The following is a 14,598-nucleotide window of genomic DNA, read 5'->3' as shown; positions in this document are numbered from 1 at the left end:
GATTAGCCCGCTGCGTGCGTGGTGGAGGGAGGCATGGAAAACGCAGAAACCAGCCGCTGGAGCACGTTGAAATGAACGGGAAAAAGGAGAGGCGGGAGAGAAAGAAAGACCCAAAAAAAAAAAGGAGAGGGGGGCGCCCGCAAGGCCGCAACGCTCTAGTCGGCCACGACACGACAGCCAGCCAGGCAGGGGCAGCCCTCCTCGTCCTCGATCCCGCGCCGCGCCGTCTCACTCGGGCCGCGCGCGCGCGCGTTTTCTCCACGTGCGAGCCGTGACAAAAAAGAAAACGGTTGCCGGTGACCCAGTCGGGTCGAGAGCAGGGGGGAACGGAGGAAAGGAGTACTTAAACGCGCGCGCGGGGAGGGGTGGGGGACAGAGCAGAGGAAGGAGACGACAGACGAGCTGAAGGCTGCCTGCCCTGTGTTGTGTCTGTTGGCTGCATCTAGAGAGCTGCTAGTGGCCGGTCTATGGACGGCCGAAGGGACGTCGACGACGGTGGCGTCGCCGGAGCGGCGGCGCAGGAGCGGCGGTGGCGCGGTGGCGGTGGCGACGACGAGGAGAGTAGTGGTTTGAGCAACGGCGGCGGCGGCGGAGGAGGCGTTGAGCTCAGCCTGCGCCTCAGGACGGGGGCGGACGACGGTGCCGCGACTGCGGCTGCTCTTCCTCCGCCGCCGCTGCCGCCGCCGGCGGAGGCGAGGAGGAACATGACCATCTTCTACAACGGCCGGGTGTGCGCCGCCGACGTCACCGAGATCCAGGTAAACTCTCATCTTCTTAGTTAATTACTCCGCATGGATGGATCAGTTGGCGATGATGAGGATTCCATCTGCGTGTCCAATAGTTCTGCAACAACGAACTCGCCTGCGATGCTCGCTCTCCCTAGCGTTGCATTGGCCGACCACCTTTGAGTCTAGGAGACTAGGACTCTAGGCTGGTTTTGTAAGAATAGAACAAGAAGAAGAAAAAAAAACAGCCGATTTTCATACACACATTTCATCTGCGATTTGCCTTTGATCGATTAGCTAATAGCTAGGTACAAACGTTGTAATAGTCCCCCCCCTCCCCCTGAAACTCCTGTGGATTTGTACGTTCCTCTCTTTTCCATTATAATATGAACAAGAAAAAAGAAATACCCCCTACAGTCAAACCTTATTCCAAAATAAAAAAATAGCTACTACTAAATACTAAATAGGTGTACAACCTATTTTGGTCCTGTCATTTTCAGTCACCACGTACTGATATTTTTTTCACCGGCTTATATGCATGCATATACTAGATCATTATCATGCATGTTATATTATATTGGTATAAAAATTAAAAAAATAATGATTTGTTCCAACCACTAGAAATTAGTACAAACGCCCCCCAAAAGAATACGAGGGAAAAAAAGATGACATGTTCAAAGAAAAAGGGTGACTTCAATCTCCTAAAAACTAGTGTTCAGGCCAACCCACATATTGTTAGGCTGTATTTAGATGCACCCTGGTTTTTTTAGAAGTTGGTTTCTAGATCTGGTTTCTAAAAACAGGATTTTAGTAGAAAAAAATAGAAGAAGGTGGTTAGATACATATAGTTTCTTAGAAACTGGTTTTACCTAGAGAAGACTCAGAAACTAGTTTAATTAAGGACGGATGCATATATTTAAATGGTTGGTGATAAATTTAGACATATATAAAACATATACATCAAATATCGTATAAAATCTAACTAATTTTACTTAAGGACGGATGCAGTACATAGCTTTGAGCATGCATTTGTATATAAAATATATGTCTACCTTCGTAAAAATGCGAGCAACCGCGCTACGTAGGTGAAGAGAATTTTAGCCCCGGCGCACAGACAGAGCCGTCTGTCGCCTAAGCTGGTGACTTTTGAGTCTTTGACTCCGATCGAGGTCTCAATCGTTGCAGGCTCGGTCACAGTTGAAAATCCTCACAAAACAATTTCGCACGTGCTGCGCCAAATGTGTTTTGGGGTTTAGGCAGGGACTTGGCCTCCTCCACAAATTGTCTTCGTCTCGTCTCCATCTGTACGTCTACTACCTCCACGGTCCACACGCGCAAACACAAAGAAAGACGAGTGACCAACTCGCATGTAGAGATAGATGGAAGTTTTCGAGTCTGATCCTCCTCGGTTCTTGGGTCCAATGGGTTTGGACTTTGGATTCGAGTTCGATTTCCCACTCACGGCTTTCATTTCAGGTTCCCTATCGGGCTCAGTTTCTTGATTTCGGTTTTTACCCGTGGATGTCCAATAAAAATCTGAAATATATCGGTTTGAATACAAAGTTACAAACTCGAGTGTTTATCAATACTAACTTGTTTATGTAAACTATTGAATCTGTTCTAAGTTGGATCATGAAATTATATGTTGTTCATTGTCTCCTGTTTACTCTCTTGTCGGGTCAATAGTTAATTAAATTGAACACGTGTAATCACTGCTTCAAGTTACTGATCGGTGTGTACGGTTTCACGGCCGGCCGTCCTGGCGCATCATTCAGGCAAGGGCGATCATATCCATGGCGAGCGAGGAGACCCTGGCGGACCACCGGGGACGGCGGCGGCGGCAGCAGCAGCAGCTGACGCGGGTAGACGGCGGCGACGGCCGGCAGCAGGACGGCGACAGCAGCAGCAGCAGCACTACGACTAGCGCCGTGGCGCTGGCGCGGCGGTGCGCGCGAGGCAGAGGCCTCGTGGGACCGGCGGTCGACATCGACCAGGCGGCGGACGCCGGGCTGTCCATGAAGCGGTCGCTGCAGCTGTTCCTGCAGAAGCGCAAGGCCCGGACGGCCGCCGCCGCCGCCCCGCCCTACGCCGGCGGACGCCAGGCTCAGGCTGTCAGGCGATGAGGCACTAACAGACCGCCCGGCCTTGCTGACGTCGTCCTCTGCTTGCTAGCTAGATAAAATACTACTAGTACCTGTTATTAGTGCCTCATCGCCTGACTTGAGGGGCATCGCTCACAGTATATATACGTAGTTTATCTCTTTTTTTTCCCAACGTAAGAGGAAGACGTGGTTTGTTTGTTTGTTTTCGACGAGATTGGAATTTGATTGGGTTCTGATGCTGCCTGTTGTTCTGTTTCGTTTTTTCTGATGGCAAGCAAAAAAAAATGTTGTTTTGTTGTTCTCCACAGAGATAGGGGCACACATAAAAATTTGAAACAAATACTTTGTGATCAAATATTCAAATACAGAGAGATCACCATGTGCGCCATTATTAACAACTAATGAAGATGCAGCACACACCATGCGTGTAATAATCTATAAGATTTTACAGTACAGTACGTGATCGATCATTTCTGGAACAAAATATATATATATGCGCAGTCCTAGATTATATATGGTATCATGATCGTCGTCGAGCACGCATGCATGCATCCATGCACGAGCTGAGTATCCCCGATCGACCGGCGGCGTAGCGTAGGCGTAGGCGTAGCAGGCGATTGATTTTGCCTCATCTACAAGCGCGACGGGATGGCGCTGAGCTTGTCGGACTCGGTGATGATGTGCTTGCGGGTGATTTCGGCGAGGGAGGTGCAGCCGCTGAGCGCCATGGTGAGCTCGAACTCGTCCCGCAGCATGCGCAGGACGTTGGACACGCCGGCCTCGCCCGCCGCCGCCAGGGAGAACACCACCGGCCTCCCGACCTGCAACCACCGTAGTCCACCGGTACGTACGTACGTACGTCAGCCAGTCCGACGACGGCAGGCCAGGAAGACGAATAATGAAGACGTTATTAGACGTCTGTGCGGTGGTTGTATCAGCGCTGGGTAGCAGGGTAGGTAGGTAGCTTACGAATACGCCGGCGGCGCCGAGCGCGAGCGCCTTGAAGACGTCGGTGCCGCGGCGGACGCCGCCGTCGACGAACACGGGGAGCTGGCCCCGGGCGGCCTTCACGACCTCCTCCAGCGCGCTGATGGTCGCCGGCACGTAGTCCAGCTGCCGCGCGCCGTGGTTCGACACGATGATCCCCGCCGCGCCGTTCGCCACCGCAAGCCTCGCTGCGATGAGATAGATGCAAATGCATTAGCACGTCCACACTTCACACCGACCGTGCGTAGACAAGCAGAGGCCGGGCGAGCTTACTGTCTTCAGCGGTGAGCACTCCCTTGACGAGGATCGGCAGCGTGGTGATGGTCTGCAACCACTTGACGTCTTTCCAGCTCAGGGTGCGGTCGACTTGGCCGGCGACATAGGAAGCCAGCCCTGAATCAGCAGCCTGCCCATGCTCGATCGGCGCGCACACATTAAGCTCCGTATCAGAGACAGAGAGTGCACAAAGCTCCATATGATGTACTGCACTGAAACTTGAGCTCGCTATACATCACCTGGTCCATTTTGCCGAGGTCCAGACCTTCGAAGTTCTTGAGCGTCAGGTGTGGTGGCAGGACAAATCTGCAGCAACAGCAGCCACGTACGAATACGATCAGCTTGCTTCCATGGAGCTAGCTGTTATGACAAAGCAAATCAAGCAAATGCTGTTATTGTGTGAAGCCACAACCCAGGCCCAGCCCATCTCACCTGTTCTTGATGTCAGCTTCCCTGCGGCCAAGGCGCGGCGTGTCGACGGTGAGCGCGATGGCCTTGAACCCAGCCCTTTCAGCTCGCCTCACCAGCTGCTCCACCACCTTCCTGTCCTTGTAGACCTATATACAAAAAAACATTCATGGCAACGACGTGCGTGCACGCATGCACGGCCATTGACAAGCTAATAATAAGCTGGTGAAGGAAGAGCTAGCTAGATATATACTCATGCTGTGTAGCAGCAGGAGTGGTAGTGAAGGTGCCAGTGCATTTACGTATAGCTGGAAGAAGCGGATCCCTGGCCCGGTCGAGGCAACCTCCTCGACGCTTGAAGTTGCCCAGGACGACAGTGTCTGAAAAAAAGAACAGGCCATCAAGGTTAAGTTCAGTTGTTTTTAACCACTGGAATCGGGGAGCTGGGAGGGACATCTGCAGACCATTATGGTGCCTGCCGCAGCCGCCGCGCGCGCAGTGGCGTTCTCCCCTGAAGGCAGGGTAACCATGCATGGTTTCAGCTCAAAAAGAAGGTGCAGACAAGAATTCACAAAGATCGTTGGAAGGTGAAGCTTCTCAGTTACTACTAAACATGTTTTGTTTTTTTCTAGAGAACATGTTATGCTGTTGTGTGGAGCATACAGCCGTCAATGAAACCAAACCAGAGACCGAAACAAAAACCAAAATCCTTGCAGCGGCGTACCATCTGGGTGAGCCATCTTCTGCATAGCAGTGGGGGCGACCATGATGGGCATGGAGATCTTGAACCCCAGCACGGTGGTGGTCATGTCGATCTTGGACACGTCGATCAGTATGCGCGGACGGAACCTTAGCAAAGGAGGGAAAAAAAGATGAAGAATCAGGTGAGCAGCTGCGCGGCTCTGAAGCAGAGTGCATTCGAACGAAGGAAGCGCCGCAGATCAGGCTTTCAGTACATGAATACAAGAAATGAAGAAATCCCAAAGTGCAGATAGCATGAAGAAAACCGGCTGCGAAAACTCAGGCTAGCTTATTGGATGGACTTGATGAGTCATATAACACAGCTAGCGAATTGTCGTCAGAAACCTGCTGCGCGGTTTGTTTTGAAGCTGACAGTATGAACCACATGTTTTTTGTGCAAAAGAACTCCAGTCTCCCTGAATAGATGAGCAGCAGAACTTTACAGGAACTGAAACCCTGAAAGAGTACTAGAAGCAGAGCCTCTGATCAATGAACAGAACTACTGATGGTGGTTTACTAACTGGCCTAGTTGCCTTATCTCATCAACCGCTGCTCCTACACCAGCTGAAGAATAAGAAGCCAGTATAGCAAAGCGAATGAAGGAGGAGATGTGGAGAGAGAGAGAGAGCTCACAAGATCCTGGAGAAGGCCTCCCTGTTCTCCTGCAGCGTCCACTCGTCCTCGGCGCCGGACGCGTAGTAGTCGTAGGCCATCTTCGGAAGCTTCTGCTTGGCGATGGCCTGGTACTCCATGACATTGGTGATCTCCCCCATATATGCTTGTCGTAACGCGCGCCGGCAGGCTTCTCAGCACCTGCTCTTCCTCTGCTTCTCCTTCTTCTCGCAGCACAGCACTAACACAACACAAGTACAGTGGCAGTGGGTGGGAGCGAGAAACGGAGGGTGTGAGAGCAATATAAAGAGATGAGGCGCTCGCTCTTGGCGCTTCTGCATGTGCAGACAAGGCAGCTCTGGAAGGAAGACGGGAGCGCAGGGAAAGGGAGGTGTTTGTCGTCGGAACGGATGAGACACTGGAGGTGGGAAGCGAGGGTGGCTCTCCTACACTGCTTCCTCATCCGCTTCTGCACCACGTCCACGTCGCCGTCCAAAGGAAACCAAGGGATAATTCTGAAACCGAATTCTTATTATCGGTAGGCTTGTCTCTTTGCCTTGCCACTCAGAATGCTCCCCGGTTTTCAGGAATTTATCTCTCTTTTTCAGAACGTTTTCACGCCCGCCGGTTGGTATCCATACGTGGCAGCACGTCACCTTTGGGTCAAAATGATTGGGCACAGGCAGGTACATACGTCGCAAACCTGATCGGCTCTGATAGCTGTTGTCTGTGGTGTGGCTGCTGCAACCTGCCGAAGAAGAGCTGGCCACGGCCAGCACCACGATGGCAACAATTTCAGTACGGATATGAGTGCCCTATTTGATAGGGATACTGGCAGCAGAGAAGACATGTAAGCAAAAATAAAAACTACCTGCAGCATTTTGCTGTCATGAAGAAATATGATGCTTGAGTGTTGTGTTCGACAAGGAATGAGATCCGCCCAAAGAACTTGACAACACCGGTGCATCTGCAGGCATTCATGCCAGCTTAAGGTGTTAAGATTAAGCATGACTTGAATAAAAAAAAGAATTGGCAGGTTCTTGCTATGTAAGAATAATGATGTGGCTTAATTACTGTTGCATATTGCAAGGATGAAAACAAATACTCCAACTAAAAGAAATAGTGAATACATTACAGCCAGTATGATAGCACACGGATCAGAGCCATGAAGTAAAAAGGTGCTGTGATTGTACATTTTGTAAATGTAATGGCACCGCAAAACCCCAGGCGAATGGGCATTCTTCAAGTGCTGTATCTTCAAGATTGTTCAAAAGTATCTTACCACGCTAGTACGAAGGACTGACGGGGATACGATGCAGAAGGGCCAATCGAATTTGGGTACCGTTTGGTTCAGATATTTGTAACGTAATGGGTAAGTGATAACGTTAAATCATGTTCGTTTTAGTCCCACCGTAATCAGATACTATACTAAAAATTGATACCGGACTATTCAAACTTGTTACCGACAGTAATCGAATGTAAACCATTACCATTACCCTTTGCGTTACATTTCTTGAACCAAACAACACCTTGGATCCTGATTAGCGTATGGACCCATGCCACCCATTCCGCCCATGCCGTAACCACCATAACCTCCCATGTCTCCTCCATACATGATACATCCCATCACCATAATCTCCCCCGTAACTCGAGTAAGCGTTGCCGAATCCACCGTACGAACTGTACATGTTGGATCCACGATATCCTGCACCCAAAAGGCAAATTATGAATGTCAGTCTGATGAGATTGAAATTGTGTTCCTAAGACCGCCTGCAGCGGTCTACTCATAGTTTACTCAAAAAATAATGTTTTGTATTGTTCTCTGCAACGTAGACTGTACTATTTGAAAAATGAAGTTTGAGTATAGGTATAGTATAAGTAAGCTGCTGGAGATAGTAACCACAGTCACCAAATATGTGACTTTGAAAACACTGAATACCTCCATAGGTGTTTCCAAAGCCCGGCTGCTGCCAAGACGACCGTTGTGGCATAAGCCTCGAAGAAGTGTTGTTTACATTGGAAGAGACATTCCTCTTCGTCGCAGTAACATTTTTGCCAGGTTTAGCGGTACAGAAGCTTCAACAACTTCGCTGGTGCTTCCACCAGATGGGGACTTCAAAGTTTTTTTGAAGTAAACGGGGACTTCAAAGTTGCAGGACCAGATGCTCCTTCAGCTCGAGAACGCTCCCAAGGCTTTGGTGGTGAACCGCATTTAAAGTACAAGTTAATAGCATCAAAATCCATTCCTATCGGTGAAATCAAGGGTTATGTCAAGAACAATTCCAATAACTAACTAACTAACGGGCATAGCTGATGTACTGCCTACTCCCAAGCCATTGATTCAGTAGCAAAGCAAAGCATGCACACACAGCGGCTAAAATATTCTTGACCGCCATGCAATACACAGGAGCAAATAACTCCTATAAGAGCATAGCCAAAAGAGGCTCTAAACATGACCTTGTTTTAAAATATAAGGCTCGAGACCATTAAAAACATCCTCCAACAATGACCCTATTTTATGATGATCAGTAGCTGGTACGAAAGGATGATCAGCCACACTTGGACTGGAACATGGGCCAGACTCCTACATGAGGCAATCATGAGGAATTTTCCGCAATGGGCGAAAGCCTGACGGAGCAATGTCGTGTGGAGGTGGAAGGTCTACGGGTCGTCAACTTCTTTTCTCGAGAAAAATCACTAAATAATTATAGAGCTCGGTCTCACATGTCCTAAATATAGTACCCCATGTATGGGAGCTCTATCTCGTTTTCTCTTAATCTTCAACTATATATTTTCCTAATAACGTGATTTATTTCCTATGATTATTTAAGCCTTAACGGTTGGAGTGAAAATTTTAATTGAAGCCCTAAACATTTTTAGGGAAATAGAGCTCCTCGTTGGAGATGCTATGCCTGGACTTTCATTTGATTGGAGCTTTTAGGTTGTGTAATGAACACGAGCTGAATTCGCTACTGAACATCACCCCTCCACCATGGGGGAGAGGGGTAAAAAGGAGCCCGACCGACGCCCCCTCTCAGGTTGCATGAGAAATCGGGTCCCTGCGACCTCCCAAGGTACCAATCACTCGAAATCTTGGTGAGCGCTAGGTTTCAAGCCGACTCGAGTACTCCTATCGAGAAACTGTGCGCACAATGAGGATCTAGGGCTACATGAGACAGGGGAGGGGAAGTGGCGACGAACTTGACATGGCTATCCTGTCCTCCTCCTCTCTCTTCCCTCCTCCTCCACCAGGCCTGTTGAGTCTGGCCTTGGCCTGGTCGACGCGATAAATAATAGCATATTTGGTTGAGCTTTTTTCTGACCAACTTTTCTGAAAATCTGGCTGTGAGGAGAATCTAGCTGTATAGAGAATCTGAGTATCATTAGGATTACGTGCGGAGGAAGATAATCTGGCTGTGACGGATTCCTACTATTGCAATGACTCAACCGATTATGTGTTTACGTTGATTTTGAATGGTTTTTGCCCAAACGAATTGTATAGAAGCTGGCTGAAAAGCTGAGCGTTTGACAGTCCGCAACAGCTTTTAGTGGCCAGAAGCTGCAAAAAGCTGAAACAAACAGGGGATTGCGCTCTTCACGGGAAATTTCACCGGTTAGCTTCTTTCTCGCCACCACTCCATCTGCTGGCGATCCAACAACACGCCCCCGCCCTGTCCCCTCCAACCTTCCCTCCCGATCTGGTTGCACGCACACGCCCCGTTCCCTCCATCCTCTGCTTCACAATCCGTCTGCATGCTTCCACCCAGTTTGGATTTCGCGTTATGGTTCTCGTCGTTGGATCTACCACCACAGGAGACCTGGGAAGTTGTATCGTACGTCATGGATGACCAGACGGTTAGACATAGTGGCATACAGAGTGGACGACCCGAGACATGACAGACCATGGTGAGTATTGTCCATGTTGCCACAAAGACCGTGGCAGGACGCACCGTAGAGGGTGTGCCGCCACAGTGCCACTCTTCGAATTGCTGGGGCCAGATAGCCCGGGACTGTGCATGATGCTAACACAGCTACACATGTAGTGTCCAACAGACGCCCCGGATTGTATATACTCATGCTACTAGACATTGGAATCTTTTCAAGTCCCTTTACCTTGCCCTTACCATTATAATCAAATGGTATGCTCTCATATTTATTCTTGAGAAAGTAGTTCATTAGTGAAGTGCTGTCTGCTGTGTAACTGATACTAAATTTTGAGCCCAGAATGTGCACAGAATTTGACTAAATTTGGTCCAAAAATGTCTAATAAGTTTGGGTATTCAAATCAGAATAATACCCTTCACAAAAGTGGTCGCAGTAGGTAACGAGATCAAAATAAAGGACCCTTCTCGGTCGAGACTGTAGTATACCAAAAACCAAAGTAGCTGTCGTCACTGATGACCACAGGTGGCCGGCCGAACAAACCCTCGGCACGATCGCCTGCCTCCATAAATCTCCCTCTTCACTTCAGGCGAAAAGGATCAACCAAACCCTCTAATCCATTTCGGCATTTCCAACGCCTTCGCCCTACCAGCCACGTCGCTTCGAGGCCGATCGACCGAGCAGCTGGTGGCAATGGCGGCGGCGGCGGAGGTCGTGCTGCTGGACTTCTGGGTGAGCCCCTTCGGGCAGCGCTGCCGGATCGCGCTGGCGGAGAAGGGCGTGGCCTACGAGTACCGCGAGCAGGACCTCCTGGACAAGGGCGAGCTGCTCCTCCGCTCCAACCCCATCCACAAGAAGATCCCCGTCCTGCTCCACGCCGGCAGGCCCGTCTGCGAGTCGCTCGTCATCCTCCAGTACATCGACGAGGCCTGGCCGGACGTCGCGCCGCTCCTCCCCAAGGACGACCCCTACGCCCGCGCGCAGGCGCGTTTCTGGGCCGATTACATCGACAAGAAGGTGACTGCTTCCTGCTTGTCGGTTTCTATACGCATGCATGTCTCTTGTCTCCTTTCAGTTGTCTTGTAAGATGATTTTCTCACAAAAAAAAAAAGATTCTTGCTTCGGTTTCTATCGATCGAAAATCTAACTAGGGTGGTAAATCCATCGTTAGATCCATTACTAAATAATTATTCCGTCCTAAAATATTAACCGTTTTAGCATTTTAATATATTCATACAATACAATATTTAGTATATATATGTGTTATATATAGAGAGATTTATTAGCATACATACATTTGAATATATACATAAAATTTAAGGACTAAAATGGACCACCAGGCCCACAATTGCTTGGAAATGATTTAAATTTAGGAATATGACAAAATAAGCTGTAAAGCAGTCACCTTTCTAACTTTTATTAGGTACACTAGTGCTAGTTAGTTGGAAAATTGGTGCAACAACTATAGGTGCCTTGCCACTTCAGCAATGTTTCGGAACAATAAACATATATCCTGTGCGAAAGATCGCTGCTTTACTACGAGTGTAAGTGCGCCACGAATTTTTTTTTTGGCGAAGATCCCTACGAATGCTTACGAGAGACATTTATTCACCATCTCCGTTCTCCATAAGAATAAATCTCCAACAGTGTGATCCTCATTCTCACTTAAATTATATTTATTATCAATACAAAACATTGTCACTTATATATATTGTAGATATAAGAAATCACTATGTGTACAAAATGAACACATTTGTACGATAAGTGATCTCTTGGTAAGATAATTATTTATTTTTATCATTAACTAGTACACGAAAATATCGTTATATGCCAGTTTAACGGGTCTTCGTGGAGAATAGGGATGAGGAATGCTTTCTCGTTCCCGTTTATCCGTCGAAGGGGAGAAATTTCCGGTTTACATCTCTATCCCATGATGAAGGAATTTCCTGAGGAATCGTGGATGGGGCCATTGCTATCTCTACTTAGGTCCAATTATTTATTAGCACATCGGTGCTTGCAAGCGTCACCGTCGTATTTTTTGGAGTGAGGCTCTATTTGTTTATCCTATAAATTATATAATCTAGCTTAAATAAAGCCTCGTTTAGGAGGGCTCCCGGACGGCTCCGGCTTCAGCTCCTTGCCACAGCCCTTCTGAACGCAGCGCCAAAAAATGGCTCTAGAGCCCAAAATTTTGGCTGTGCACGGCTCCGCTCCGCATACGAGCGCGAAACTGCGCAGTTTGGGCCATCCGCCATCGTGCTTTTCTGGCCTACGAGTCTTTCTTGTCGCACTCCACAATCCACGGTCGTTTCTCTTCCACGAGTTCGTAGTTTGGTTTCAGTTTGGTAATAGTTTGACGCCTGAAGAAAGCCTGAATGAAGCAAAAAAAAAATCCTGCTACTTAACCTGCTAAGTAGTTTAAAAAAAAGATCCTGCTACTTAACCTGCTAAGTAGTTAAGTAGCAGTTCTAGATCAATGGTTTGGTGAAGGTTGCAGTTTGGTTGCATTATTTTCATTTCACCACTTATGTGAAGCTGTCTTTTTGTTTGATGAATCCTGCAATAGTTTGACGCCCTCCCTCTGCAAAAGTTTGGTGCTGCAATAGTTTGACGTTGTCACTGTTGTCTCAGTTTCAGTTCCGCTCAGTTCCTATTATTTCGGTTTCAGTTTAGCTTTAGGACAACTCAAACCATTGATCTATAATTTTTTGATTAGCCTCAAAAGGTTCAAATCGATACACCAAATCAAAAAATACATGAGGAGCCGTTTTGCCAAACGATTTGTAAAAGACACAGTCTTCTACGGAAGAGCTACTCTTTTAAAGGAGTTAGAGCCGGAGCCGTTTTCAGAGGAGCCGGAGCCCTCTCAAATAGGGCATAAGTAGAGAGATAAACAAACAACATATTATTAGATAAATTATATAACCTAGATACCTAGATTATGATAATTCATAAGCTGGACTAAACAAAGTCAGGACCATTTATCTGCCACATTAATTACTTTACTGTAAGGATTTGTGAGACATCCTCCTCCAAAGCAAAAAGACATCTCCTTCTACAGTAATTCTGGTCGACAGCCACAGTAAAATAATCTTTACGTTGGTTATCGTCGTCAGATCTATGACAGCCAGACTCGGCTGTGGAAGTTCGAGGGCGAGGCGCGGGAGCAGGCGAAGAAGGACCTGGTGGAGGTCCTGGAGACCCTGGAGGGGGAGCTCGCCGACAAGCCCTTCTTCGGCGGCGGCGCCCTCGGCTTCGTGGACGTGGCTCTGGTGCCCTTCACGTCCTGGTTCCTCGCCTACGAGAAGCTGGGCGGGTTCAGCATCCAGGAGCACTGCCCCAGGATCGTGGCCTGGGCGGCGCGTTGCAGGGAGCGGGAGAGCGTGGCCAAGGCGCTGTCCGACCCTGCCAAGGTGCTCGAGTTCGTCCAGTTCCTCCAGAGCAAGTTCGGGGCCAAGTGATCGGAAGCACTGCGTGTGCTGCTATGCAGGCGGCAGGCCATGCTGGTGCTTTGATCTGCTCGATCAGCTCTATGCCCATGCTAGCGTTGCATAGCGCAGTTGATGTGTGATGTGTCTGGTTGGTTGTAGCTGCTCTTTGCCTGGTTGCGTCAGTGTAAGGTTTCAGGTTTTCAGCGTCTGGGCCTCTGGGGTAGCTCTGCCTCTGCGTTGCCCTTGCCCTTGCCCTTGCCCCTGCCCCCTACCTAGCGGCTCTTGAGCTCTTCGGCTCGCCAGCAATAAAGTTGCAGAGGCTTTAGCTAAAAGTTTCTGCATTTTTTAGTTGACGATTATTGGATCGTTCCTGTCGCTTGGTGTAAGAATCTCTAGAAATTCCTTGGTTTTCTTATTTGTTGTGCCGTCGAGGAGACCGCGGTGAGCTTAATGTGCGCGCGCGCGGTAACATTTTGCTCCGAACTACCTTGGATGCTGCGAATGGCCAACAAGAGTATTCGGCGCGTTAAGGACAATCGGGTTTTGGGAGGACAGATGGATCATGAGTTCATGACCCTTTAAGGCCCTGTTCGTTTTGCATGGATTTGAGGTCTGAAACGGTTTATGATCGGATTGTTTATTTAATTTATATAATTTTTGATAAGTTGGAATAAATTCTGATCCAATCCTAAACAAACGAACGGGTCATAAGGATTATTTCCTGAACCTTTTTAATATCGTGTGTGAAAAAATGCTTTAGCCAGAGAGGTTATGAATGAAAACATATCTAATCTATCATTTCATCGAGCTATTGTTGGAGTAAAACAGATCGAGTTCTGGAATTTATCAAATCTATTGGCAACTATTTCTTTACGATAATCGAATGACATTCCTAGAGGTGCCATAAAGATGGAATTTTCTCTATTCGATCAATGCACTTCCTTCTAATAAACACCCCTCCATCAAATAGAAATAAGCTGCTTTGGAAACTAAAACTCTCTCTCTCTCTCAAAATTAAAAGCTTCATGTGGTATTTAGGGAGGGGCGTTATTCTCACTAATGATAATATAGTTAAACACGGGTGAAAAGGTAGTACGAAATGCAGCTTTTGTAATCAAAATGAGACTATCTAGCACATTTTCTTTGATTGCTATATTGCTAGAAATATTTGGAGAATCATTAACTTTGCATTACAAGAAAACCACACATAGGAAAAGACTGGGTGGCGGCAATATTTTGGTATATTTGACTTTGTCGTAATGATGGAGTCTTTTCTTTTAAACCAATACCTTCAATTATGTTGGTTCTTTTCAGGGGACATACTGGTTTAGATTCTATAGATTATTGTAGAAAAAAGAAAATCAACTGGAGGTCCTTAGTCCTTACAATGTGTCGAGCATTAGCGGTAGTGGCCATAGAGATCTTCACATGATA

The 14,598-nt window shown here is 47.8% G+C and overlaps 3 protein-coding genes and 1 pseudogene across 3 annotated transcripts; 2 read left to right on the top strand and 2 right to left on the bottom strand.

The window, feature by feature from the left end:
• Positions 1-374: 374 nt before the first annotated feature.
• On the top strand, positions 375-3,077 carry LOC103631948 (Protein TIFY 5A). Its single transcript, NM_001350875.1, has 2 exons — positions 375-758; positions 2,501-3,077. Exons 1-2 carry the CDS (start codon positions 468-470, stop codon positions 2,846-2,848), a joined length of 639 nt encoding a protein of 212 aa, NP_001337804.1. The 5' UTR covers positions 375-467; the 3' UTR covers positions 2,849-3,077.
• A 143-nt stretch (positions 3,078-3,220) lies between these two features.
• Positions 3,221-6,260, bottom strand: LOC100279535 (glycolate oxidase 1). Its single transcript, NM_001152533.2, has 9 exons — positions 5,873-6,260; positions 5,223-5,347; positions 4,963-5,009; positions 4,801-4,878; positions 4,523-4,647; positions 4,330-4,396; positions 4,088-4,220; positions 3,797-4,002; positions 3,221-3,648 (listed from the first exon to the last, which is right to left on the bottom strand). The coding sequence occupies exons 1-9, from the start codon at positions 6,010-6,012 to the stop codon at positions 3,460-3,462; spliced, it is 1,110 nt and encodes a 369-aa protein (NP_001146005.2). The 5' UTR covers positions 6,013-6,260; the 3' UTR covers positions 3,221-3,459.
• Positions 6,046-9,693, bottom strand: LOC109940828 (uncharacterized; annotated as a pseudogene).
• Positions 9,694-10,244: 551 nt separating this feature from the next.
• LOC541991 (glutathione transferase 6) lies at positions 10,245-13,826 on the top strand. Its single transcript, NM_001153314.1, has 2 exons — positions 10,245-10,750; positions 12,850-13,826. Exons 1-2 carry the CDS (start codon positions 10,427-10,429, stop codon positions 13,192-13,194), a joined length of 669 nt encoding a protein of 222 aa, NP_001146786.1. The 5' UTR covers positions 10,245-10,426; the 3' UTR covers positions 13,195-13,826.
• The last annotated feature ends 772 nt before the right edge of the window (positions 13,827-14,598 follow it).

The sequence above is a fragment of the Zea mays genome, chromosome 7 (assembly GCF_902167145.1).
Source record: "Zea mays cultivar B73 chromosome 7, Zm-B73-REFERENCE-NAM-5.0, whole genome shotgun sequence".
Classification (NCBI taxonomy): domain Eukaryota; kingdom Viridiplantae; phylum Streptophyta; class Magnoliopsida; order Poales; family Poaceae; genus Zea; species Zea mays.
This window is presented reverse-complemented; position numbering and strand designations above follow the sequence as displayed.

What these genes read in the sequence shown, in the direction of transcription:
- LOC103631948 (NM_001350875.1), top strand. Translation starts at nt 468, where the DNA reads ATGGACGGCCGAAGGGACGTCGACGACGGTGGCGTCGCCGGAGCGGCG. An exon ending in CCGACGTCACCGAGATCCAG is followed by an intron (nt 759 to 2,500) that starts GTAAACTCTCAT and finishes CGCATCATTCAG; the next exon opens with GCAAGGGCGATCATATCCAT.
- LOC100279535 (NM_001152533.2), bottom strand. Translation starts at nt 6,012, where the DNA reads ATGGGGGAGATCACCAATGTCATGGAGTACCAGGCCATCGCCAAGCAG. An exon ending in GAAGATGGCTCACCCAGATG is followed by an intron (nt 5,010 to 5,222) that starts GTACGCCGCTGC and finishes CCCTGCCTTCAG; the next exon opens with GGGAGAACGCCACTGCGCGC. An exon ending in TCGGCGCCGCCGGCGTATTC is followed by an intron (nt 3,649 to 3,796) that starts GTAAGCTACCTA and finishes CGGTGGTTGCAG; the next exon opens with GTCGGGAGGCCGGTGGTGTT.
- LOC541991 (NM_001153314.1), top strand. Translation starts at nt 10,427, where the DNA reads ATGGCGGCGGCGGCGGAGGTCGTGCTGCTGGACTTCTGGGTGAGCCCC. An exon ending in CCGATTACATCGACAAGAAG is followed by an intron (nt 10,751 to 12,849) that starts GTGACTGCTTCC and finishes TATCGTCGTCAG; the next exon opens with ATCTATGACAGCCAGACTCG.